The following is a 26,624-nucleotide window of genomic DNA, read 5'->3' as shown; positions in this document are numbered from 1 at the left end:
TTTTCCAGAAAACAATAATGTTGAAACAAACAGAGCGTAAAACTAAAAATGTTGTAATAGTTATTCCTTAGCAGATGTATTAAAATTAATATATTTCTAAATAAACAAACTTTTTCATATACATATGACAATTATGAAAATACCCTCGTGCATCGTTAGTGTGGTGGTCACTCTACAAATATAAATGCTTGTGAGATATGGGGGGTAAGGGTTGGAGTTCAAGTCTCTAGAAGGGAGTTTTACACAAATATATACTTAGATTAGGCTAGAGTAGAAATTATATCTTATATAAAAAAATAAAAAAAAACAATCATGAAAATAAAAAGTCATAAAAATAACTAATCTTTCTTTCAAAATTAAAAAATATTATTTTTTAGAAAATATAATTATATGAATAAAATATTTTCTAAAATATATCTTAATTTTTATTCTAATATTACAATTTAGACAATTTGATTTAAACATTCCATTATCTTCAGCATCTTATATTCTTTGTAATACTTATTCTTATTCTTATTTAATTACATTATAATATACCAAACATGCCCTTATTAGCATCTTGTATTCCTTGTTAGAACGGTCGGTCATTTTTCTCAATTATCTGGGGAATTAATAAGTTGGCTTTAAACGCTTCTCAAAAAAAAAAAAAAAAAAAGGTTGGCTTTCAAGACCAAAATAGCCAGTTTTGAAAAGTTTTAAACATGTTGTCACTACTCAAATCTCAGGTATGTTTTAAGTTTTAACAGACTGAAGTAGTATCCTTTTGTTGTAACAAGTAAGGCAAAGAGAGAGGGGAAATGGTTGGTTCAGCTTTCCCACAACCATTGTGGTTCAGTGTATCGGAGGTGGGCCCCGCACCCACAAGCCTCAGTCTGATAACCACCGCAGGTTGTTTCCACCTCGGCCACCTTCTCCAACACCGTGTCAGTCACCAGCTCCGCCTCGGGTTTCTTTTTCATTCCTCCTCCTCTTGCTTCTTCAAGGTTTTTAACTCTCTCTTACTCTCAATATATCGCCATTTGGTTACTTAGAAATCATTAAAAACTGCAATTCAATCGGTTTATTTGGGTTGAACTCTTCCGTTTTCTAGCTTTTTCATTTTGTGGGCAAGTCAGTCATAAATGGAATTGAGGGTGTTTATGTGATACGTATGGATGTCTCTCCATGGACCTTGTGTACTTGTTCTACTTACTAATTGCTTCTAGACTTTTAGTAATATCATTTTCAACCTGATTTCTAAACAACCAGCTCTATCTATTTTCCTATTTGATGGGCTGTGTGGACTCTTTGAACACCTGACTATTTCCACGGGTGTGTGTAGATCCCCTTCCCACAGGGAGAAATCTTTGAGGGTGGCCCCAAGATGCTGTCTAAGAGTTTTGCATCCAAGACCTCATTCATCTCAATAGGCCTTAGCAACCAATAGACCAATCCTTTTAGGGTTGTAAGGTTCAGTATGTGTGACTCCTTATGACTATATAGAAAATCCCATAATATGCCTTGATTTCAGAAGATCAGGTCGACAGTATTCGAAACTAATGAATATGCAACATGCTATCATTGTAGAGATGATGTTACACTTAATTTTAAAGTTGCTGCCTTCACCTTGATTTTGTTGAAGATTACAATTGAAATGGGTGACATGAAGGGGCTTTAGTTGTTTCAATTGTGATATTGATGCATTCCCTCACAATTCTATAAATTCTTGAGTTTCAAAATTCTTTGGCATTTGATTTTTTATTGAACAGAAACTCTCTCGTCTTGGTCATGTGCCTAGATTGAAGGATGTGTGGTGTGAAAAAGACCTCCAATTCAAGGAATTTAATTTTCTTCAGTTATCAAAAGATACTTTGACAGCCACATACTCAACTTGTTCATCCTTCTTTAATGGGGGAGAAACTAGAAAGGACTTTGGAAATGATAGGGCATCTCACTCGAAGATATCAAGTAGAAATTCATTCAATGGAAGAAGATGGACCAATATTCTGCTTGCTGTTAATGTCTTGTGAGTATCAGTGTATCATCTTGTCAAACAAGAATAAGATTAGTGCGATGATTCATGGATACAATTCAATACTCTGTTCTATAAATAATAATTAAATGCAACAGATTTTTCACTTCCAATTTTTTATCCTTTTTGTTTTAGATACATATATTCACTTTCTTTGTTTTTGAAATTTTGCATACATTGAAGTAAATGTTTATTGCTTATTAAATCGTGTGTGCAGAATTTTCATTGCACAAACTGCAACACAGGGGCAGCTACTATTATGGGGAGCTAAGGTAATAGCACAAATAGAAATCTAGACATGTTCCATCTTTAATATTAAATTTTCAATTTTTAGCTTCCTTACCTTGTTGATTAATTCAAGTTATATACAGATAAATAGTCTCATTGACAAAGGACAATTCTGGAGGCTGGTCACTTCTTCATTTTTGCATGCTAACATTGGGCACCTAATGGTCTGCTTTAAATTGTACTGCTTGATATTTCTCACTTTATGTCTTCTTAGCAGTATCTAGGTCTGAGAAAATTGTCATTTTTAGGTTAACTGTTATTCTCTGAATTCACTTGGTCCTAGCGCGGAGAACATCAGCGGTCCTAGGAGATTCCTTGCAGTTTACTTTGCCTCAGCAATTTCAAGTAACAGCTCATAACCTCTGCACTAGCCGATCAAAATTGTTTATCTAATTGTATTCTGATTAAATTCAAGAAAATCAGGTTCTGTGATGAGTTATTGGTTCTGCAAAGCGCCTGCAGTTGGCGCGTCAGGAGCAATCTTTGGATTAGTAAGCTCTTGAAATCTGTATTATTAGCCTTTCTACTTGCACCAATGCCCCATTTAATAATAATAATAATAATAAACCTCAGAGAAAAATATTCCAGTGAAGTGAGTTTCAGTGAGTGCTCCTAAAATTTTCATTATAGGGAATGTAGAACCATATATGGCTGCACTTATCAAAATAAATAAAAAGAGCCATATTCAACCAAAAACAGAGCCATATATGGCTGCAAATGCAGTTTTTTCTTGTTTTATTATTCCATTTTCAGAAGGCCAAGTACTCCACTCTTGAGAGTACTCCTTTTGGGCTGGGTTTAGGACTTACGCTTATTATGGGACTCATCCTTCCCTCTGCTTCTGCTCAAATTATTCATTTTTAAAAATAATAATTAAAAAAAAAGTACTCTACTATTGAATTTTACAATGTCAACTATGTCTGTAGTTTTAACCTCTCCATTAGGACCTGATTGTCAGAATGTTGATTGGCCGATTGGCTTTGTAAAATACTAACAAGAAATTTTCTTACTTCATGAATTCAAGAATTTTATCTTCAGATGCTATATGAGTTCTTATATTTTTTGTTTTTACCCCTAGTAACGCTACTTCCATGACATTTTCACAACAAATTCTAGGTGGCAAGTTGTTTTTGGTGTGTAAAAAAGTGATGTTAGTATTGGGCCATATGAGAACCAATAACAACTTATCACCTAGGAATTTTTGTGGATAGCATTTATCTTTTTACCTCCCCACGTCCTCTTTCCTTTAACAGTTGAAAGGGAAAAAAAGATGATGCAGAATTTTCTGCCCTAAATAAGTTTGGAGTATTTTTTTAAGACTGTAAAAATAACAAGCTATGTTCAACATGTTTTTCTTTTCTTCTTCCTCCTTTTCTTCTATCTTTAGTCAAACTTCCAGTGTTTGATTCAGGTTGGAGCAGTTGCTGTATTTGCCACAAGGCATAGACAACTGGTTGGACGTGGCAAAGAAGATCTGCAACACATAGCACAGGTTATTGTTCTGAATATGGTATGATCCACACTTCCATTATCAATCTTAAAATGTTAAGCAATTTTTATTCAGTAAATAAAAAAATAGAGGGGGATCAAACAATGACAGTTCACTGTTGAAACATTTCTATTTCTTCCAAGCATTTTGAATCAAGTCCATTAGGTCGTCCATTTTCTCTGCATGAGTCTAGGTTGCTGTCTTAGCGTGATTCATCTAAATCATTACTCCACCCGAAGTTACATGTAGTGCAAAAATGTATTATGATTGTTATGAGAGCATATATGAAGAACACAGTTTCATATCATTCAACAAGTGGCATATTGGGAATAGGACGCTTTTTGTTTTTCTCTTTTGTGTGTGTTGTTTGAATTAATGGCATTAAGTATATGTGCTGCAGGTTATTGGGCTATTTTCCAAAGGCATTGATAACTGGGGACATGTAAGTCATAAGTATAATATCAACATTTCTTTCGAACTAATTGATGAGTATATAAAAAATGTAATGTTTTGTGAATGCTCTAGCACATTTGTTGATACGTACTTCAATGTACATTCAAAGAGAGAGAGAGAGGGAATGCTATAATGCCTTCGGTTAACAGCACACATTATGCAATGGCAGATTAGGCATCCTATGCCATCAATCTTAAGGAAACATTTCCTTGATATCATTGTGGCTTCTTTTATTAATTTGATTGTGTGCACTCTCATATGGTGGTTTTAAGTAACTCATCTCCAAAATTAAGTTTTGCATTAATTTTGGTCATTGTTGGTTTTGAAGTTAATGAAAAAAACTGCCCGAGACTTCTAGGATATACTTATATCCTGTATGTAGATTGTAACTTCAATTGAAAATCTTTGCAATAAATCCTTGTATACCAGTTTCAGACAGACAGATTCTAAGAGGACAGGACAGCTAAGTTTATCTGGAAGCATTCATGAAAATCAATCAAAACATCCCCTTTTGTCTTTAAAAATTATTATTACTATTTTACTTACAACTTTTACAACTACAGTTAGGAGGCTTTCTTGGTGGAGCTGCTGCATCATGGCTTCTTGGTCCTTCATGGAAGTATGAGTCCATGTCAAGTGATGGTCGAAGAATTTTTGCTGACAGAGCGCCGATATTCTACCTCATCAAGAAGAAAAGGGAACAAAAGTGATTCTGTATTGATTTTTAGGCAAAGCAAACTCTTATTGCTTGTAGTGAAATTCGTATAAAAATTATCATGCTGGGAAAAGGTGCATTTCTGATTGCTTATTCTTTGTCAAAAATGAGATTTATAAGTTGTTCCCTCCTAGCTGCTGGATATGTTCTTATATTAGCTAGTATTCTTTCAAGATTGTCTGATATATGTAGCACAGCTGCACAGTATCTATATAAGGCGGTAGAGATGTTGTTTAGAGATAGTTTTTCGATTTAACAAAAGGCGGTAGAGATGTTGTTTAGAGATAGTTTTTCGATTTAACAAAATTCAATATTCGAAGCCTACTGCTAATCCCCACTAATACAAATTATAGAAGAGGTTTAAGAACTGCATACGCCCATTGCCTAACCGCCTGCTGAAGCCAAACCATATGTTTTTTTTTAGTGCTACTAAGAAAAGGTTGGTTGGTTCCATATCTTGCGAATATGCATTTGTATTGCCTGTTTTGCCATGACCTGTGCCTCCTTCAGGATAATGTGGTGGAACGTCTGCTTCAAGGTTTTGAAATCTTCCATCAATGCTTCTGAGGCTCCTGTATTAGCTTTTACTAATTTTAGGGAAGTTGCTATATGTTCTGATTGAACCAGAATCAGACCTTATCTTAAATCCAGCTTTCCACGTTCCATAAAGTGCTTCCCTAAAGTGTCACTTTGTGCCAAGAAAAGAAACCTCGGATGATGGGCGGTCTTTTTTTAAAATCTTGGAAATCAAGTGAGTTGCATTGCATGACAGCCACAGGTCGTTGTTTCATCCATTCATAACGTTGCTCTCAACGCAACGCACATATCGGTTCCACGTTAGTTACAAGGGGTTGCGGGTGTTGTGCAATCCTCCAGAACCAGAACTGCTTTAGCATCCTTATCCCACCTAGCATTCATCTAAACATGGTATATCCACCATTCATCTAGCACTCCATGCTTTGTATAACCAAGGGTAGAAAACATATTAAGGAGCAAACTCAAACAAGACAGTAAGATCTCATTTATCCAAAGGTAGCACTCATCTATAGCATAATTGGTATCAACCAAGCACATTCATTATATTCATCAAACACATCATGTTTTTCATCCCACTCAAATGTGTGTTCACTTAACCATGCATGACTTACTTTACTTACCTCATTGCATAATCATCACAACACTTATGCATTAATGCATGTTCATCTTCTTATGCATGTTCATATAATTCATCTAAGACATAAACCCTAATTATCAATCTAACAATCAAGTCATGTGAAACATATTATTCTACTGACCCTAGACCTAAACATATGAAATCTAAGTTGAACAAACTCTAAACATGTGATTTAAACAAAGCAAAACATTAGAAAATCAAAACCCTAAATTTGAGGTTTATGGGCACAAGTATGTGCATGCATACATGAAGTATGCGCACACATACCTTGAGTATATGTACAAATGCATGAAGCATGCGTACGCATACCTGCCTAGAAACAAGTTTTAAAAGCAACAACAAAACAACAATTAAATTCAAGTTAGCATGCTTCTAATTATGAAAGCTATAAAATCTAACTACAAGATAGAGATATCAAAGCAATAAACAATGAAATACAAACAAAATGAGAGAGACAAGGTTAGACCCTTACCCAAGGTGGTCGATACCGTACCGGTACTGGCCTTACCGGTCGGTATGTACCGTACCAGTACATATACCAATATCGAAACGTCAACGTTTCGTACCAATTTAAATACCGGCTGTACCGGCCGATTTTGGGTAATACTGGCCAGTACCGGGCATACCGGTCGGTATAGAAAAAAAAAACTTTATTTTTTATTTATTTTTTTATTTTATAGTTTTGTAATTTTTGAATTTTTGTAAGGACAGAATGGTAACTTATTAGTATTATTTGTTTTCTTAGTATGCAATGAACAATTAAACTTTCTATTTTTTATATTGTGTTTTTTTTCCCCCTTTTCTTTTAATTTATGCTAAAGTCTAAAATCATGAATAATTTGTTCTAAATTAAGGTAATGTTTTATGGTAAAATTTTATATTTATTATAATATATATATATACACATTTATAAATATAAAAATAACGGTAAACTTGAAACGGTACATTGGTATTGACTGGTACCGAAATATATCGTTGTAGTGGGCCTTTTTTTTGGTTAAAGTAGGCTAGGTTGCCTCCTGCAGTACTGGGCCCAAGTATTCTGAGTAAGGGAGTTGAGACCGGTCCAACGGCAACTCAATTTGGTCCGGCTTGTGTGCAAACTATGCCTCGTCTGCCGGGTGCACACTTACGGCGAGTAGAACTGTTTCAGATGGGTTGCGGCGGGTAGATACGATAATAACAAGATAAAATAAAGTACTTTGACATCTTTATTAAGGTAAACAGATAATCCCTACTTAAGAAAAGATAATCACAATTTAACAACAATTATTTTATAAGAAAAGTAAGGGAAACAAGTGGGTAGTATATGAGTTGATTGAAAGAGGAAATAAATTAGAATAAATTTGATCCGTAGAACCAAAACCAGAGAGGGAAGAACGCCTCTTCTCAAAGAGAATAATCTCTCAAGGAGATCCTGCCGTGGAAATTAATCACTTTGAGGGAAGCGAACCTGAATGGTTGGTACACAAGAAGACTTTTTGTTTTCAGCGGAGAGTAGGATTTTGAGAGGGAGAGAGGGAATCAACCTATTGGTGCATGCTTTCCGTTCTAACTCTCTATCTTTTTCTTTCCTTCTCTTCTAATATTCCTATTTCTTATCTTTTTTTTTTCTACTTCTTTTTCTTAATACTTGTTTTCTATTTCCTGGTTTTCAAATTTCTAATACCGTGGTGCTTGTCGTCTCTCCCCTCCTGTACATGGCAAGGGCCTCTTTATAGTGCCTGCCGTGACCAGATTTTACTATTTTAGCCCTTAACCACTTTTGTCTGGTCTGGGTGTACCTGCCGACCACCACTGGTCCGTCTGTGTGCCACTCGCTATTGCCAGACAAAAGAAAACTATTTTGTTTGTTTGTCTTCCATGACACCCTTTCCTGCTATGGTGCGTGTGCCTTCTCTCTCCTTATCCCTCATGGCATGCACCTAGTGGTTTCAGCTCAGCTTTGCTCCTTTGGATTGTATGTCATCCCAGCAGGACACTTCCCCTAAAAGAGCCCTAGTAGGAACCTTAAAATAGGTTTTTCCCCTCTCCCCATTGCCAAACCATGTCCTCTTACTTCTAACCCATGACCTTACCGTGTCCTATATTGGCTGGGTACAGGCTGGTGAGGTCTGGACCTTACGCGTGCCTCTCTTCCATGTATGTCCAAAATCTGTCTGCTGCTCTCATTTGCCGTGGTTGGCCTACACAGTCTGCCGTTTTTTTGACTATTTTATGGTTTCCCTTTCCTTTATGGCTTGCCCTATTCAGAGGCTGAGCCTTGCTTGACGGTGGGCTTTGCTTTCCTTCAGCCCACCATTTTTCCTGCTATTGTCTCCTACCATACTACTCTATCATTTCTACTGCGAAGTTGTTTTGCCTTAATTTGGCTAGGCCTCTTTGGGCCTGCTGTTTATTCTTCTCCCAGTGGCCCAGTACGGCTATTGGTTCTTTTATTATATCTCTGGCAGGCTCATGTGTCCCATTTGTTTTCCCTTGGGCGTCTCGGGCCCATTTGCTTTCCTTGGGCTTCCTCGGCCCTTTTCTTAACTTTACATTCCCATGGACTTTTACTGAATTCTTTGGGCTTCCCCCGCCCAATTACATTATCCCTCATCCTTGGGGTTCATGGGTTGCCATCAACCCCTTATTTTCTTTGCTTTCATTACTTTGGGTCTATCGTAGCCCATTCTCACTTTTCCACATCATATACTGCCCATGATTTACTTATTCTCTTTCCGGGCTCCTTTAAGCCCATTTACCTCCTCAAGGCCCATTTGTTCATCTCATGGTCCTGTGATCTATTATTCTTGTCGCTTGGGCTTAATAGGTTTTCTATCTGTTTGCCAACTCTTTTCTGTCTGTGTTGCTGGGCCTCTCCCTTCCACTTGGGCTTCCGAAATGGCCATAAAAAATCGTTCCACTAGTCAAACCGGTACAGTCTCCGGTACGAGATTGACTCTCTTGCCCTTACCTTAAATATAAGAACTCTTTGAGCTTTAATTTGACCGTTCCACTCTATCAATCTAATCAAGACAAAACCAAAAGTTCTAAAATTAAAACTCGAAGGTCAAGACCATAATATGTCCCTACTAATTAAACTTTAACTTGAGATGTTTTAGAATAAAAACTCATACTTTGATTCACTATTTTTTAGTGAATTAGGCGTGTTGTGGAAAATAGCTTTTGGGACCTTTGATAGTGATCAAAGAGGGATGCAAGGTGGTCTCCAGCTGATGTGGGACTAGCTTTGCATGAATTTTACATAAAAAGCATTCCATATAAGTCATCTGAACCCTACATGTGCACACATACTCTAAGTATGAGTACACATGCTAACCAACATGTGTACACATACTTAGGATTCTTGTATGTTTTCCATTACCAAAACATCTTCCAAGCTAAAGACTTATAAGATTAGGCCCTAAACCACCCCTAAACCTCTGAGTGATATCATTATTGAGGAACGAGGGCTCGGAGGTACAAAATGAGGTGTCCACAATTGCCTCTCTTTGGATTCATGAGCTCTGCTAAAGAAATCAAAATAAAAAGAGATAAACCATTTTTTTTCAACGTACAGTTAGGCTCAGCCACACGCACACAAAAAACAACAAGCATACATTGGGGTGGGTTCAATTCTAAAGAGTCACATGGGATTCGTATGTTTGAAGTCCCACGGGTGCTGCTTAGAAAACGAGTAGCGACAAGCTCACTATCCAAGAGCTTGATTTGCCAATTGTCAAGCAAAAGGTAAGTGACTCACTATTCTAGAGTCACTTAAAAAAAATAAATAAATAAATAAATTGGCCAATGGCCACAAGATGGGGAGATCACTCCACCATCTACAAACATCACATAAATCAATCAAGGGTGCTCTTACGAGCTAAAAAGGGAATGTATCTGGGTTGTCATTCTACGTCTCTTGCCTCAAATTTTTCTTGGTGGCTCTTGCATTAACCTCAATAATATCTGGTGTTCTGGGTGGCTCTCGCCTCTATCTCAATCTCTTCTGTATTTTGGGTGGCTCTTGCCTCTATCTTAACCATATTTGTTTTCTGCCATTGTTCATTTTTAGGGTGTTCTAAAAGTGTCTGAGGACACGTGTGTACATATTCAATTCCAAGAAGAATATGTGCACAAAATTCGATGTCATGGTGATCTTTTGTTATCTTGGTGAAAAAACTCACTTGAGGGGTTTTCCAAATGTTCTGAGGTCTTTCTATAATTTCCAACTTTCAAGGGATCCGCGTGTGATTTTCAGCCCAATGGGGTTTCTTTGTAATTTCCAACTCTTTGAAGGTCTTTTATGCAAATTCTAACTTTTCTTGACCCACTAGAGGGAAATTTGGCAATTTCCAATCCTTTGAAAGGTTTGTGTGCAAATTCTAACTTTTTTTTACTGTAATTTATTGACACTCTGAGGTATGCATATGCAAATTCTGATTTTTCGGATCCACTAGGAATGATTTTGTAATTTTTTGATTTTCCTAGACTCCTTGGGGATCTTTTTTGCAAATTCCAAGACTTTGATTTTTTTTTTTTTTTTTTAAATACTAAATAACATGTAGTTTAGTAGAGTGGCTTAAACTACACGTAGTTTAGCCATTGGTTATCTTTCCCGCCTCTTCATTTTCCTAACGTGACTGTTTCTTTTCTTTTCATTCCCTTCTTCTTCATTGTGAGCAATCACGACCTTGGCTTGCCAATTTTTCTCAAATTGGACCTAACCTGCACGAACGGGTGCGATTGTGATACTCAAAATGTCGAATTCACTGTAACTCCCCCCTAGATCAAGGGTTTTACGTGAAATTGCCACTTCTTTAATTAAATGGAAAAATAAGAAAACCTTATCTAGAAAAAGTGCTTCAATTGTATTAATATGTATGACAATTTGCATCAATTTTGTAACAAGAATTTACAATACTTTGGTCCTAGATACAACCTAAGAAAATAAATTACATTGCTTTTTTTCCTAGTTACATTATAAAGAAAATTTAAATTTACACGTGAAATTGCCACTTCTTTAATTAAATGGAAAAATAAGAAAACCTTATCTAGAAAAAGTGCTTCAATTGTATTAATATGTATGACAATTTGCATCAATTTTGTAACAAGAATTTACAATACTTTGGTCCTAGATACAACCTAAGAAAATAAATTACATTGCTTTTTTTCCTAGTTACATTATAAAGAAAATTTAAATTTACACGGACAAGAGTCTAGTCTAAAACCTTTGATCTTGGTTCGAAGGCTAATTTATGAGATAAGAAAGGATTAGGCACCCATCTCTCCTTGTAAAAACTGGTCTCCTAGTTTAGCGTAGCCAATATCATGTCATGTCAAACAATTGCAAACAATATATCATAAAATTGTGTCAATTTGTAAGAATTGTAAATAATCATCTGTTCAAGCATTTAATGTAGAGAGAAACAAAAAGTAAAATATGTTAGATAACAAGTTAAGTGGAGAGAAAGCATGAAAATAATGACACGTTCTTCATCAGTGTTTAATCTAAGAAACGTTGTGATCTCAGCACCTTCCAGCTCTTCGAGAAGCACCCAATGTCAAACAGGTTGACAGTGAATGGAGGTGAGAAATTCAATGTTTTTTTTTAATAGATTATATTCTAGTTTATAAATAATTATCGAGGTGTGCTATAACTTATAGGCTATGGATTCCTTGACTAAAGGTTTCATTGTCATCTAGTATTATTCGATGTGTGCCACAAGTTTGAATGTCATGAAACACTTGTGGGGTTTGCAAGATTGTTCACAATTCATAATTATGGTAGCAGAGACCTGTAGACATGAAATCTTGTCTGATGTCAAAATCTTCTTTTGTTAGAGGAGAATGAGAAAATATTGTTAAAATTGTATAATCTTTTAATTATAGGTGGATTCAAAACATTATAATATATTATTTTCCTTTTCTTTATCTGTTATAATTACTTTTTGTATTTCTTTAAATGAAGCATCATGTATTCACCGTTTTTGACTTGCAGGTATGACTAAAGAAAAAACATTTTGGAATGGTCCATACCTCATATTGATAACTCAAACCGCAGGTCTGTATCCCTCGGATGCCTTTCTTCTCTGCAAAACTTCCTATGTTATTAAGAAAAGAAAAAAAAAATCATGTTATGACCAATCTCGTAATTTATATTGAAAATGAAAATTTTTAAATTTCACTATGAAAATCATAAAAGATGATTTTTTTTTTTTTGAAGAAAAAAAATCATCTTTTAGAAATTCTTTTACGAATTTGATTCTACAAACAGTTATTATTGAGCATAATTTCTATAGGAGTACTAACATTCCCTCCCCACCCAAAAAAAAAAAAAGATTCATCAAGTCCATTTCGTACTTCATCTAGAGGCTGTAGGCCTACCCTTGTTTTTTCTTGGGGCCATAGGTCCATCATTGTTTTGTCTATGGGGCCATTAAGCCCATCTTTGTTCTCTATTTCTATGACTATTTGTTTAGGGGTCTTAGGCCCATATCCTTGCTTTGTCTTGGAGCCTTAGACTTGTCCTTGTTCATCTAAGAGCATTAGGCCCAACCTTGTCTCTCTAAGCTCCCTAGGCTCTTCTTTGTTTTGGTTGAGGACTACGCCCATGTTCTCTCCATTTGAGCCTTAGGTCTATCTTTAATTTGTCTAGGCTTTGAATCCACCTTGTTATTCATTTAGGGTCATATATATGCCGCCTAGGATTATTAACTTGTTTGATTCAATGCGAGGGCCCTAATTCCTCTCTATCTCTTGTCAAAGTTGGTAGTGGAACTTTGGTTGATATAATTGATTCTTTCTTTGCCCAATTCACAAAAAAATTGCATGTACTATTGCTTTCCTTTCGTTGAAAATCCTATGTAATTTACATACCACATTACCACTGAAAGTTTCACAATGTCAAATTTGAGTGCTCCCACCAAGAGAGATGACGAGTAAAGCAACATAAATTAAACAAAATCAACATGATCCTTTTGAAAAAAAAGAAAAAAGAAAAACACAATTATTGCATAACTACATGTCATTCACGCATTTGCCTGTATTATATTATATCTAGGTCACTTAAAGGTGTGGACGTTACAAACTTACATTTCATTAATTCATTTTTATGTACGTTTTATTTTATTATTGTATATTTTTAGTATATTTATTATGTGGATATCAAAAATTTTAAAAATGCTATTTCTAAAATTAATGATATTTTTTAAATAAAAATATTTATTCTCCCAACATGCATCAGCACATTGAGAACATACATTAATTAATGCCCTTCTGATTTCTTGTTCTTGTTCTTTTGTGGTTGCTAAAGCTCGAAGTGCTGTGATATGAGATGTTAAACAAGCCCCCAAGGCATCCATGATCACATGTGTTCATAGAATTTGTGATCAACTTGGGATTTTCATAGAAATTGTTTTCCATACAATGATGGTAAAAAATATCAAATAGATAAGCCCAAACCAATTTGGGGTTTTCTTGGTCGGCTTTTCATTTTGGAAACTTATACTTTGATTTGATTGGACTTACATGAAAACATTGTGAGTGTGATATGAGAAGAAAAATATGAGAAATAGACGTACTTTTTAAACACGTTCTTTCCTCCCCAGTGTTAGTGATGTGATATGATATAAACAATGGATACATGTGTTTCTCATAACATTGCCACCAAATTAATGAAAACGATTGTTAATAATATTTCATTGAGACAAAGTAGTTTTTGTTTTCTCAATCTCATTTTTTTATTGTTTTAAAATGTGTTTTTGTATCTATGAGAGTCTTGGATCATTTATGTCTTTGAAGACTTGGTTTCATTAAAATGTTTTTTATTTACTTTGGTAAATAATATCGTAATTTATATTGTGTAAGGTCACAATTTGTAACGACCCAATATGATATTGGGTTCGCACGTAAAAAAGGCCCAAACAATATCATTTGTAGAGCGTGGGTTTGAAAGGTTAGATCTTGGTTACCGGGCAGTAGTTCGGGTTGGCTCTGGTCAGTAAATCTCATCCGGGGAGTCTGGGGAGCTCTATGCTCTTCTTATACTCCTTGTTTCTAGGACACCATGGCTGGGAGGACAGGTTGTCCCCCCCTCTCTCACACTGCCTCTCTTATCCTTTTATACGGGCATTTATCCTCTCACCAGCGTCCACGTATAAGCTCACTTTCCTAGGACTTAAGACCTGTCCCATCTGCCCATACCTAGAGTGGTTGGGGGTGGTTGTAAAAGCTAAAGAGCATGGCTCTGTCAGGTGCAGAGTATTGAATGATAGTAATGGCAGCTTTCCCTTTGTCCTTGGTCGTTATACTATCCAGCGTCTCCTTCTCTATTGATATAGATATTTTAGATTTTTTCCCAAACTGTTCCTATACCGTTTTTGCTCTTTCTTCCAGGGGTACCTCAGATATGCCGAGGACAGAATCATTCTCAGCTGTGTCTCAAGAATATTCGGACTTGTATTACCCATCTTCGGCTATACCCTTCCTCGGCTCGGGTTTTGGGCCCCAATGTAAAAATAGGCCAGGGCCACAAATTATTGGGCCCTACAATAGCCCCTCAAAATCCTGCTATCCGACCTCTTGGTCGGAGATGAGGGTTTTGATGATGCCAAGCCTTTATTACGATTCGTTTAGCTCTGCCCTTCATTAATGTTGGCGTCTCTTCATCTGCTTAGGAAATGCGTCGGGTTACGAGACATTCTTCTAGATTTACACACGATGCGCTCCCGTCGTTTCAATGTACGAGGCGCGTCTTTAATAAATTTCCTTTACGAGGCCAATCAAATCTAACAGTTACAGATGACATTGGGGAGTTGAACAGACGCTACCTTACTTGCAGATCTTCTTGGAGATATGTACAGATTAAATGCCACTGAATTCACCTTCCATATAAGAAGCCAAACGAGAGGGTATTCCCTTCGCGTAAAGACTCTTTAACCTTCCTAAAGCCTCAACCCTCAGGCTGTGCTCTAAGTCTTCCTTATCAGCATAGCCACAACTTATAGTGTGACACATTTGAAGTAGAAGTGGGGATGAAAAGATCACATCCTTCTCAGAAGCGTTCTGTCCCTCCGAAGCTTAAGATGGCTCGGTCAGGACAAGGATGGCAGAGGCTCAAGATACCTCTCATCCTCCCTTCAGCCAAAATCCGAAGCAGTGGCTCATCGAGTTAAACTTTTGGTGCGACTAAGCTGGGGTCACCTATTATCAGTACCAGCCGCTCTCTTATGAGCATAGCTAACATGGCACCAGCGTGTTAGGAGTCAGGACTGACGCAGGGACATAGTATCCCTGCTTCTTCCTCTCTTCCTTCACTGGTGCCTCCTTTTGTCTCCCCTTCTTCTTCTTTCCCATCACCAGATCCATCCTGGTGTTTTTCCTTCTTCCTCTTCCACCAAGGGAGGTCCTCCTCTCAATATGGGTGCTACTAGGGCAGAATTTGGAAAGACTTCGGAGCAGAGCTTAAAAAGACTTTTGACTGTTTGTTTGTCTTCTTCTTGTTGTTGTTGTTGTTGTTTTTTTTTTTTTTTTTTTTTTTTTTTTTAATTGTTTTTGTAATTCGTTTTCTATATAGGCTTGTTTAAGCCCTTCATTATACGCTGTAATACCTCTTTATATTAATAAAAGTTATCATTGCTTTATTTTGTATATTCTACCTCTTCTTTTTGAAATGGTTATGCCGTGAATAGACGTACTACCATATGACTTCTTTTTTTATTTTTACATTCCGAACGATGCTTAGGGTCGAAATCCCAGTTAATAAAAAGGCCTGGCTCTATGCTTATTGAAACTATTCGGCATAATAATGCTGATTTGAACAAATAATACTTAGGGCAGAAACCCTTACTAAGAAAAAAGAAAAAGATATTATGATGAGCTTATTAGAGCTGTCTGGCATAATAACGCCGACCTGAGAAAACAATACTTAGGGCCGAAATCCCTTATCAAGAAAAAAGATGTTATTATGAACTTATTGGAGCTATCGTGTACAATAAGATCGACCTGAAAATGGGTTGTATACCCCAAACTTGAACGAGATGATGGCCGAATGTTCGATGCCGTGTAGGAAGTAATCATCCAAGAATATATAACCCAAAATGAACAGCCCCTGCAGGCCGCTGAGAATTAAGGCGTTTCGCTAACTGCCTAATGACCTTCATAACCTTAGCCTTTTCTAGTATTTGGTCCGAGGACTGAGCGACTTAGAATTCTTCTTAAGTAGCTGACTTTTCCATAGGTTTGAGTCCGAGGACCATGCAATATCTTGGTTCTATCCAAAACTTGATTTTTTAAGTAGTTGGTTTCCCCATAGGTTTGAGTCCGAGGATCATGCAATACCTTAGTTCTATCCAAAACTTGGTTTTTTAAGTGGTTGGTTTCCCCATAAGTTTAAGTCCAAGGACCATGCAATACCTTGGTTCTATCCAAAACTTGATTTTTTAAGTAGTTGGTTTCCTCATAGGTTTGAGTTTGAGGACCATGCAATACCTTGGTTCTGTCCAAAACTTGATTTTTTAAGTAGTTGGTTTCCCCATAGGTTTGAGTCTGAGGACCATGCAATACCTTGGTTCTATCCAAAACTTGATTTTTTAAATAGTTGGTTTCCCCATAGGTTTGAGTCCGAGGACCATGCAATACCTTGGTTCTGTCCAAAACTTGATTTTTTAAGTAGTTGGTTTCCCCATAGGTTTGAGTCCAAGGACCATGCAATACCTTGATTCTGTCCAAAACTTGATTTTTTAAGTAGTTGGTTTCCCCATAGGTTTGAGTCCGAGGACTATGCAATACTTTGGTTCTGTCCAAAACTTAATTTTTTAAGTAGTTGGTTTCCCCATAGGTTTGAGTCCGAGGACCATGCAATACCTTGGTTCTGTCCAAAACATGATTTTTTAAGTAGTTGGGGGAATTAACCCCTCGGCTATGGCGTGGGACCTTGGTTTAGAGGGATTAGCTCCTCGGCCAAGCCCCTAGAACCATCCGTGCCGTTGACACTACGACGCGCAGCCCCTAGTGAAGAAACGTAGCCCCTTGTGGAACTTTACGCTAGAACACTACATCCGGCTGTTGGAAATGATGTGAGGAATTGTCTCAACCCACCACCTGTGCCAAGACACAAGCCTTTCCCACAGATGGCGCCAATTGTAAGGACACAATTTTGTAACGACCCAATATGATATTGGGTTTGCACGTAAAAAAGGCCCAAACAATATCATTTGTAGAGCGTGGGTTTGAAAGGTTAGGTCTTGGTCACCGGGCGGTAGTTCGGGTTGGCTCTGGTCAGTAAATCTCATCCGGGGAGTTTGGGGAGCTCTATGCTCTTCTTATTCTCATTGTTTCTAGGACACCATGGCTGGGAGGACAGGTTGTCCCCCCCTCTCTCACACTGCCTCTCTTATCCTTTTATACGGGCATTTATCCTCTCACCAGCGTCCACGTATGAGCTCACTTTTCTAGGACTTAAGACTTGTCCCGTCTGCCCATACCTAGAGTGGTTGGGGGTGGTTGTAAAAACTGAAGAGCATGGCTCTGTCAGGTGCAGAGTATTGAATGGCAGTAATGGCAGCTTTCCCTTTGTCCTTGGTCGTTAAACTATCCAGTGTCTCCTTCTCTATTGACATAGATATTTTAGATTTTTTCCCAAACTGTTCCTATACCGTTTTTGCCCTTTCTTCCAGGGGTACCTCGGATATGCCGAGGACAGAATCATCCTCGGCTGTGTCTCAAGACTATTCGGACTTGTATTACCCATCCTCGGCTATACCCTTCCTCGGCTCGGGCCTTGGGCCCCAATGTAAAAATGGGCTAGGGCCACAAATTATTGGGCCCCACATATTGAAAATGAAAATTTTAAGAATTTCACTATGAAAATCATAAAAGATGATTTTTTTTAGAAGAAAAAAAAAATTCATCTTTTAGAAATTCTTTTATGAATTTGATTCTACAAAAGTCTATTATTGAGCATGATTTTTATAGGAGTACTAAGTTCTTTTTGTTGATATTTTTGTACATGCCTAATATCAAATTAGACAACTTTTGTATACTCATTGGAGATTAAAAGTTGATAAGTTCTCCTAAAAATTTATCTCCTAAATATATATATTTGTTAACATTAATAATTTTTTCTACAATAAATTTATAAATTATGACACATATTGTGAATCATAGCATAGTTGTTATTTTAGGCCCAATACTTTCTTTTTCAAATAGATCTTGATTGGGCTTAAGACACCAAATGGGCTATGGTCCTATCAACATTTGGGTTATAGTAAACATTTGGGCTTTGGGACAAGCCTCTTACATTTGAATACTTCTTCTTTTTTCATCCTAAACTCTTAAGGTATACCACAACCTTTAGGTCATCTTTCTAGTTTTAACCTTTCTTTATATTTGTCTTTGAAATTAAAGGTCATGATCACAAGATACATGGTTGAACAAATAAGAGATATCCAAAAAGGTACCACCTTTAGATAGGATCTAAGATTTGTAGGTCACAAACAATTAGAGGTTTCAAGCTCCAACCTATGGCCTAAAGGGATCCAAATGGTCCTTTAATAGGCTATCCTATACACACACATGCACTAATCCTATCTTTGCATTCATCTAAACATGGCATATCACATACATATCATCACATCCTATTGTGCATATAAACATAGCATATTATCATGGCATCCTATGTTACTCATCCATCCCATCACATCATCATGGTAAACACATTCATGTCCTAACATACATCTAGTCATTATTCATAACATCATAGGTCACAAGATCACAAACAAATCATCATATCATCATAGCAACAACATCACATGGCATCACATATGTTCATCATCAACCAAGTGGGCTTGCTCTTGCATAATGCATGTTCTTAGCTTCACTTACCTCACTACATCATCACCACAACACCTATGCATCATATGCATGATCATATTCAAATGCATGTTCATATTGTTCATCACACATGTAAACCCTAATCTCTAAAATTGGGCTAAACAAACATTAAAACATGTTATGCAACTGACCTTAGACCTAAACATGAATAAACTGACTTAAATAGAACCTAAAACATTCATTTAAACTAGTAAAACAAAAACAAAGACAAAAAAAAAAAAAAAAAAAAAAAAAAAAAAAAACAACAACAACAACAACAACAACAAAAAAAACAAAAAAATCAAAGAATAAGTAAATTCTGAGTGTTTGAGCTAAATATGCATGCGCAATAGCATGCGTATGCATGTTTGTGGAGATGCATATGCATGCTTGTGCATGCATACACATTCTTACCCAAAAACACAACATGTAACACTCAAGAACTACATCCTATCTAACCTATCATCCTTCCAATCTACAAAGCAATAAATCTAATCTACAAAACAAGTTATTAAAACAATAAAAGTAGAAGAACATATAGAAAGCAAGACGAAATGAAGAACAATAGCTCACAATATAGAGCTCTTTAGAGCTTGATTTTGACCATTTCCCTCAGTCATTCTACAAAACAAAATACCCAGGGGTTTAGCAAGTTTAACTAAAAGGCTTAGATCCGAATAGATCTTAGCCAAGAAAATTTAACTCTAGAATGCTTTTTGAAGTTAAAAGCTTCTTTTTGAACCCCTTTTTTAGAGTAGATTCAGTGTGCTTTGGGAAAAGCACTATGTGGCCTTTTAATAGTGTTCAAAGAGGGTTGCACGGCTCTTCCCATTCGATGTGAGATGAGCTTTGCCACATTTTTCATCAAAAAATTTATTTAAATAACTTTTTGGAACCATAATGCGTATGCTTGCTCGAGCTTCAACCATTCATGCATAGGTAATGAGTCTATGTACGCATGCTTAGGGTTCATATAAGATTTTCCTCTTCCAAAACATCCTTCAAGTTAAAGAATTTGTTTAACTAGGCCTTACACCAGTCATAGACCCTTCTAGTGACATCGTTATTGAGAAACAAAAACTCGAGTCGTAAGGGGTACAAAATGAGGTGCCTACAACTAGGATAGCCTATTAGAGGACATTTTTTTTTTTTTTTTTTTTTTTATAGAATTAGGATATGGAACATAATGAGTAGAGGTCAACCCATGGGCATGGCAGGGTTGTATATTTAACATCTTCTCATGCTTGTACTTAAATCTAGACATAGATTCTAGATATAGAAGGCCATCTGCTAGGGTCCCAAGTTTGGTTCCTGGACCTAAACCTGGTGTTTACTCCCACTAAAACCTTTGCCTCTAGAGAGATAAAAGTCTATTTAGAGAGAAAGCATAGCTCAGAATGATAAAGTGAAAAATATTCTTCTATGCCAAAAAATCAAAGATAGCTACTTAGGTAAAATCTAAAGTTTTGTCAATGATTTTTCATTTTTCTTTGCTCCGATATTGCCTAGAATAACAAAGATGGATTGACTTTTTTAATTGGAAAGGTTTATAAGTATGAGGCTTTAATTTAGGAAATTAAAAAAACATGAGACCTAATATGAAACATGATATAAACTCTAGGCATTTTTATATTATTTCTCCTTATTAATTGAAACAGTTTGATAAGTATGGGGGGTTTAATTGAGAAAATTAAAAACATAAGATCTGATATGAAACATGATATAAATTCTAGGTATTTTTATGTAATCTTTCCTTATCAACATGGTTTTCTTTGAGTAAAACTTTTACAAAATTTTGAAAATATCTAAAATATTTCTCCAACTAAAACTCAGTTATTGATAAATTCATGAAACTTAAAATGTGTAATTATATATTTTAAATTGTTTTAATAATCTATTGTATTACTGGATTTTGTGTATGTAGGCAAATGGGGTAAGTGAGATAGATCTGAGGCTAGCCGTGTGGTGACACATGGGAACATGTTCATACGTATGATGACACAAGGGGTATGTCACATGCGGAGATGAATCGCAAAACCTTTGGATGACGTGTGAGTTAACATGTGATGTAATTTTGAGGTGATTCCTTCAGCATTGTGTGTATCAACTGTAAATCCTCAAAACTTTTTTTCCTTTTTTTTGAGAAACTGAAAACAGTATTTGATTGGCTTGAATCTTTGAAGGATTAATATTTGCTTGAACGACAATGAAGAGATAATTGGAGGGCACATTGTTGAGGAAAGAAAGGGACTCATAAAACCCTTATTTTAATACTATGTTAGAATTTATGTTAGGATTGCACCCGAGAGAAAATATAAAAAGGTAGAGAGCAAAAATAGAATTAACTTAGTTCGACGTAACGGCCTACGTTTACAATAAAAAGCCTTGAATGGTTGTACACTACAATACAAAAAAATTGTCCTATCCCAGCGTTTTTTTCCCAGCGCTTTTAAAAACCGTTGTAATAGATAAGCCTGTTAGGGATATTCGTAAAGAAAGAAATATAGGTCTAATGGTAGACTAACTCTAAGGAAGAGTTATAAATTTATAATGTGCAGTACTGATATTGTAGTACAAATGATATAAGTTTAAATGTAAATTACCTATATAATAGGCTCGGTTCTTGGGCTTAATATCTCTATCATTACCCTGTATTGTTGTTCCCGTTCCAAGAGGTTTAGGTTGAGATAACTCTTGGAAGATTTCATATGAACTGGTACTGGTATAATTTCACTTTAGATTGAATCCATCAAACTTCATCTATGTCACATGAACGTTTTCACAATTAAACCCATCAAGCGAATGAAGATCTCAGAGCTTACATTGCTTCCATGGAGAGAAACTGCAACATGAGGACAAAAACTAATTGTCACTTATTGAATATAATAAAAAGATCATTGAACATTGAAAATGGGTAGAATTTGGACATCAGGCTAAAATGAAATTGTTCAATTGAAACAGCATCTCCCAAATCAGCGATAGATTGAGTCTATTTGGCATCAGCTTTAATTTTTAATTTTTAGTATTAACTTTTATGTACAGTTTTTTAATTATGGGTGACTTTATATAACAACTTCATACATTTACTTTGGTAATTGACTTAGCATGTTAGGATGACTATGCCTCGAAGAAGGCCAAAGAACAAGGTTAAAATTTATTTATTTTTACTAAAAAAAAATAATATAATTTGGATGATTAGGTCCCCCTCTAATAACATGCATATATATGTACTTCAGTGGAATGTTCAATTAAGTAAAATTTACATATAGGGTATAGAAACGTACCTGCCAAACTTTAACATCGTTTCATCAGGGCTATGATCTTGAAAATAATTACAATAATTAATTTTTACCTGCCTTAAGAACAATACAATTATAAAGCTCACAAGTATGAAACTCGTTTAGCACATGTAGTGACATATATACAAAGCAATGGAATAAGCCATGAGCATCAACCAAGAGATACCTGTTAGCAAAGAAAATATATTTTCACCATCAATGCAATATATTGAAAAAGAATAAAACACATAGAATGCTTTGATTCGAATCTCTTACCATCAGGATAACTAGTATCTTCAGAATAAAGGAAGCGATGTGTCCAATTTGACAGTGCACGTAAAGGCCACAAAGAATACAGCTGACTCCACCACCAGTTGAGGCCGTTTGTCACGTTTTCAAAGCGAAAGCCATCCTGATCATTTGTGTCTTCAAGATCGTTGTTAGAAGTAGTGTCTTGCAATAGCAGTTCATGGCGGCAAACAGGACAAGTGTTGTGGATGCTTAGCCAAGGGACAATGCAATCATTATGATAGAAATGCTTGCATGGCATTTCTCTCACCTCCCCACCAAGCTCAAACTCTTCCTTGCATATGGGGCAACTTGGGTCATTATCCAAAAGCCTTCTTGTGACTTTCACCATTGGCAAGGCTTCGATAGCCAAAGAGCGTGCAGGAGGCGGTCCGGGCCAATCATTCAGCAGTGCCATGCCTTCGATGAACTCATTTAGTGTGTTCCCAAACGTGAAATCACTTGTATTATTATCTTGGAGAGGCATATTTGGTGGTGGAGAAATGGGTCTTGTTGGGCGAGGTGGTGCAACAAATTGGAGGGTGATCCAAGATTGTTGAACTGGATCATTTTCAGTTTCTGACACCCATTCAAGTCTCCTGCCAAAATCGGTATTAGAACGCCTTATAGACGATGACAACGACAATGCAGGGTCCAGCAGACGAGCCAAGGTGTCGAGGGACCGGATAGCGGGGGCGGGTTCGACGGCTGTGAGTCCTGCAGTGACAAGCCTATGCCTGGATATGTCTAGCTCAAGACGTAACTCACTGAAACAATAGGGACATAAGGTTTCATACGGATTTGTGGAGGAATTAATCCTTACAGTACGTCGGCAAATTTGACACCAGAAGTAATGGAAGGTTCTCATTCTTCGGATTCCATTAACCGTGACACGAGAACGACCAGTCAAAGACATTGTTTTCGAGCAAAAAAAGGATTGGTTTTCGTTTAGTTTTAATGTATGATTCTGTGTGTTATGGAAGAAAGTACATTAGAATTTATAGGCAAGTTTTATGAAGAGAGAGGGATCGAGAGAGAAAGGATGGCTTTTGGGACTGCACAAAGGGATTCTTTTTTCTCTCTTCATACATTGATATTTGTCACCAAGGCTTTCTTTTCGTAGTCCATACTCTTTCCTCTTAATAAAGTGAAGGATAATCCAGAAATGATTCCAAGTTGTTTAGGGGGTGTTTTGGTTTTCTTTGGATTTGATTTATGATAATTGATAATTATGAGTAAAAAACAACACACTCCCTGCCGTTCCAAATTGTTAGCCCTTATTTTGATTTTGGAAGGTTCCAAAATAAAGTCTTTTTTCCAAAATTAATAAATAAAATTCTTATCTTACCTTTTATTTAAAAAGTCATTTTTTTTCTCTATAGTTTAAATTAATGATGATAGTTTTGAAAATTTGTACATTTTTACCTAATAGACAATGCATTAAATGATGTTTTATTAAAAAGTTGAATTTTCTAAACATGACCAACAATTTGGGATTGAATGAATAATTAAGACACACTTAGGAGGTTTGTTAATGCAAGGTGACAATACGTTGGGTAATCAAAGAGAGTTCGGCTCTTGCCAAGTTACTTGGATTCCATTAAGGATCACCAAATAGCCAACGACCCATTGGTTAACCCAATAGCTTGCTAGCCCACTAGGCTGATGAGCTGTCTAGCTTGATATTTGTAGCCAAGTGGGGCAGGCCATGGGTTTTTTTTTATTGACCACGGGTGCCCATTGGGCTAGCTTGTTAGCCCGACTTATTATCCCTGAATTTACAACGAAGAATTTAGGTGGGGCGGGGGGGACTTTAAGACCACCCACTTAGTACAGAATTCTCAAAATGATTGTACTTGATGTCGTCCTATTTTGCAACAAAGATTGTAGTGTAGGAAGTTAGGGTTTGTCCACCAATATATATATATATATATATATATATATATATATATATATATAATACTGATGGGTAAAAAATTGTGCAACATTTGGGCCTGACGGATTCTTAATCATGGGCCGACATTAAGCAGGGGCCCAAGGTTTAACCTCGCTTGAACTGCTTGATACACACGTTTAGAATCCGAAGGAATCCCAGAAAATCAGGAAGTTCGCGCTAGGGCAATTCTAGGAGATCCGCCTTAATGAAGAAACTCACCCTATAAGGAAATATTTGCCCATCACGTTTGGGATTTCAGAGTCCTACAAGGAAAAGACTTCTAGTCCAAGGAGGAAAGACCGACTTTCTTCTACTATAAAAGCTTGAATACTGTCGCAAATCAAGGTACGCAAAAAACACCCTCTCTAGCACTCTAGAGTTGAAAACGATTCTAACTTGATCGTCGGAGGGTATTTGGTCGACACCACACCGGTGCCCACGACGAGATCACTTTCTCTTTCTTTGCAGGTTGTTAGTGGCGGCGAGCGTGTACTGTGCGGCTCACTGGTGATTTTACGGCATCATCAGTTGGCGCCGTCTGTGGGAAACGCGAGAAAGATTGTCGCCTCCCGGACGTAAGAGTTGCATGGTACTCACTCGTTCAATGGCCACCACCAGCAACGCCCAAGGAGACGAACCGCCGAGATCTACCGCACTGGAAAGGCAGGTCCAGACCCTCATGACGGCGGTCGAACGACTCACAAAACAGAATCATGATCTGGAGGAACAGCTACGTCAAAGGGATGCAGGACCTAACCCTCAGGAACGAAACCAGGAAGGTGACAGTGCCGAGAGAAGGGAGCGAGAGAATCCAGAGGACAGCAACATCCCAAGTCGACAGGAGCGGCAAAACGAGAGCTTTCCGTCTCTCACGGATCCTGTCCCCCCACCTATCATCGCGGAGATACAGGCGATGAAGGAGCAGATGGAGGTCATGATGAACGCCCTCAAGGGGCGGGTATCCTCCGACCTCGACGATTTAGTAAACAGGGCCGACTCACCATTCACTGCGTCCGTCAACTCATTCCCCCTGCCACCGAAGTTCCGAATGCCTCAGATCGAAAGTTACGACGGGGTCAAGGATCCCCTCGATCATCTAGAGACCTTCAAGACCCTGATGCACCTTCAGGGGGTACTTGACGAGATCATGTGCAGGGCGTTCCCGACCATACTGAAGGGACCTGCGAGGGTTTGGTTAGGTAGACTGACACCGAACTCCATCAATACTTTCAAGGAGTTGAGCGCCCAGTTCACCTCCCACTTCATTGGCGGTCATCGGTACAAGAGGTCCACCGAGTGCTTGATGAGCATCAAGCAGCGAGAAGACGAGACGTTGCGAGCCTACATAACCCGTTTTAACAAAGAAGCCCTCTCGATCGACGAAGCGGACGATAAGATACTCGTAGCCGCGTTTACAAGTGGGCTGCGGAAGGGGAAGTTCTTGTTTTCCTTATACAAGAACGACCCAAAGACCATGGCGGATGTACTCTACAGGGCTACCAAGTATATGAATGCAGAAGACGCACTATTGGCCCGCGAAGAGAAACCTAAGAAGAGGGAGAGGCAGGAGGATATGCGACAAGATAGGGGGCGAAAGGTCGCTAGAACCGGGGATCAACGTGATGAAAGGCGCTTCAAACCCCCCACAGGAAGATTCACCAATTTCACCTCATTAACCGCCCCAATCGACCAAGTACTGATGCAAATCAAAGATGAAGGAGCATTGACATTCCCAAGGAAGTTGAAAGGGGATCCCAACAAAAGACCGTGAGACAAGTACTGTCGCTTTCACCGCGACCACGGGCATGACACTGCCAACTGCTATGACCTAAAGCAGCAGATTGAGGCACTGATCAGACAGGGAAAGTTACAAAGGTTCGTCAGCAGGAAAAAGACCGACAAACCGGAAGAACAGGCCCCACGACGGGAGAACGAGCGCCCCAGACCACCAATAGGGGACATTCGGATGATAATAGGGGGCATAGCTGCAGCCGGGTCTTCCAAAAAAGCCCGCAAAACCTATCTTAGGACGGTCCATAGTGTCCAACTCACAGGATCTGTACCAAGGATGACGCGAATAGGTGACCCCGTCATACACTTTTCAAAGGATGATGCTCGGAGACTTCACCATCCTCAT

At 37.5% G+C, this 26,624-nt stretch overlaps 3 protein-coding genes across 10 annotated transcripts; 2 read left to right on the top strand and 1 right to left on the bottom strand.

The window, feature by feature from the left end:
• The first annotated feature begins 710 nt into the window (after positions 1-710).
• On the top strand, positions 711-5,198 carry LOC126706088 (RHOMBOID-like protein 10, chloroplastic). Of its 7 annotated transcripts, none has more exons than XM_050405357.1 (9): positions 712-983; positions 1,749-2,005; positions 2,229-2,283; positions 2,383-2,463; positions 2,548-2,644; positions 2,723-2,790; positions 3,699-3,809; positions 4,189-4,230; positions 4,314-4,459. In XM_050405357.1, the coding sequence occupies exons 1-9, from the start codon at positions 798-800 to the stop codon at positions 4,323-4,325; spliced, it is 909 nt and encodes a 302-aa protein (XP_050261314.1). In that variant the 5' UTR covers positions 712-797; the 3' UTR covers positions 4,326-4,459. The 7 variants fall into 7 exon arrangements, with proteins under 7 accessions (XP_050261310.1, XP_050261314.1, XP_050261312.1 ...); XM_050405351.1 differs by lacking the exon at positions 4,314-4,459 and adding an exon at positions 4,805-5,198 and having other exon boundaries at positions 718-983; XM_050405352.1 differs by lacking the exon at positions 4,314-4,459 and adding an exon at positions 4,805-5,198 and having other exon boundaries at positions 722-983; positions 3,711-3,809.
• A 16,303-nt stretch (positions 5,199-21,501) lies between these two features.
• On the bottom strand, positions 21,502-23,530 carry LOC126707204 (probable E3 ubiquitin-protein ligase RHC1A). Of its 2 annotated transcripts, XR_007648860.1 has the most exons (3): positions 22,540-23,530; positions 22,270-22,450; positions 21,502-21,827 (listed from the first exon to the last, which is right to left on the bottom strand). XR_007648860.1 is itself a non-coding variant. In XM_050406799.1 (2 exons), exons 1-2 carry the CDS (start codon positions 23,465-23,467, stop codon positions 22,386-22,388), a joined length of 993 nt encoding a protein of 330 aa, XP_050262756.1. In that variant the 5' UTR covers positions 23,468-23,530; the 3' UTR covers positions 21,502-22,385. The 2 variants fall into 2 exon arrangements, 1 of the variants encoding a protein (XP_050262756.1); XM_050406799.1 differs by having other exon boundaries at positions 21,502-22,450.
• Positions 23,531-25,091: 1,561 nt separating this feature from the next.
• LOC126706989 (uncharacterized) lies at positions 25,092-26,258 on the top strand. Its single transcript, XM_050406578.1, has one exon. The coding sequence runs from the start codon at positions 25,092-25,094 to the stop codon at positions 26,256-26,258; it is 1,167 nt and encodes a 388-aa protein (XP_050262535.1).
• The last annotated feature ends 366 nt before the right edge of the window (positions 26,259-26,624 follow it).

Source organism: Quercus robur, chromosome 11 (assembly GCF_932294415.1).
Source record: "Quercus robur chromosome 11, dhQueRobu3.1, whole genome shotgun sequence".
Lineage (NCBI taxonomy): Eukaryota > Viridiplantae > Streptophyta > Magnoliopsida > Fagales > Fagaceae > Quercus > Quercus robur.
This window is presented reverse-complemented; position numbering and strand designations above follow the sequence as displayed.

What these genes read in the sequence shown, in the direction of transcription:
- LOC126706088 (XM_050405351.1), top strand. Translation starts at nt 798, where the DNA reads ATGGTTGGTTCAGCTTTCCCACAACCATTGTGGTTCAGTGTATCGGAG. An exon ending in CTAACATTGGGCACCTAATG is followed by an intron (nt 2,464 to 2,547) that starts GTCTGCTTTAAA and finishes TGTCATTTTTAG; the next exon opens with GTTAACTGTTATTCTCTGAA. An exon ending in AGGTTATTGTTCTGAATATG is followed by an intron (nt 3,810 to 4,188) that starts GTATGATCCACA and finishes TATGTGCTGCAG; the next exon opens with GTTATTGGGCTATTTTCCAA.
- LOC126707204 (XM_050406799.1), bottom strand. Translation starts at nt 23,467, where the DNA reads ATGTCTTTGACTGGTCGTTCTCGTGTCACGGTTAATGGAATCCGAAGA. An exon ending in AGATACTAGTTATCCTGATG is followed by an intron (nt 22,451 to 22,539) that starts GTAAGAGATTCG and finishes CTTTGCTAACAG; the next exon opens with GTATCTCTTGGTTGATGCTC.
- LOC126706989 (XM_050406578.1), top strand. Translation starts at nt 25,092, where the DNA reads ATGGCCACCACCAGCAACGCCCAAGGAGACGAACCGCCGAGATCTACC.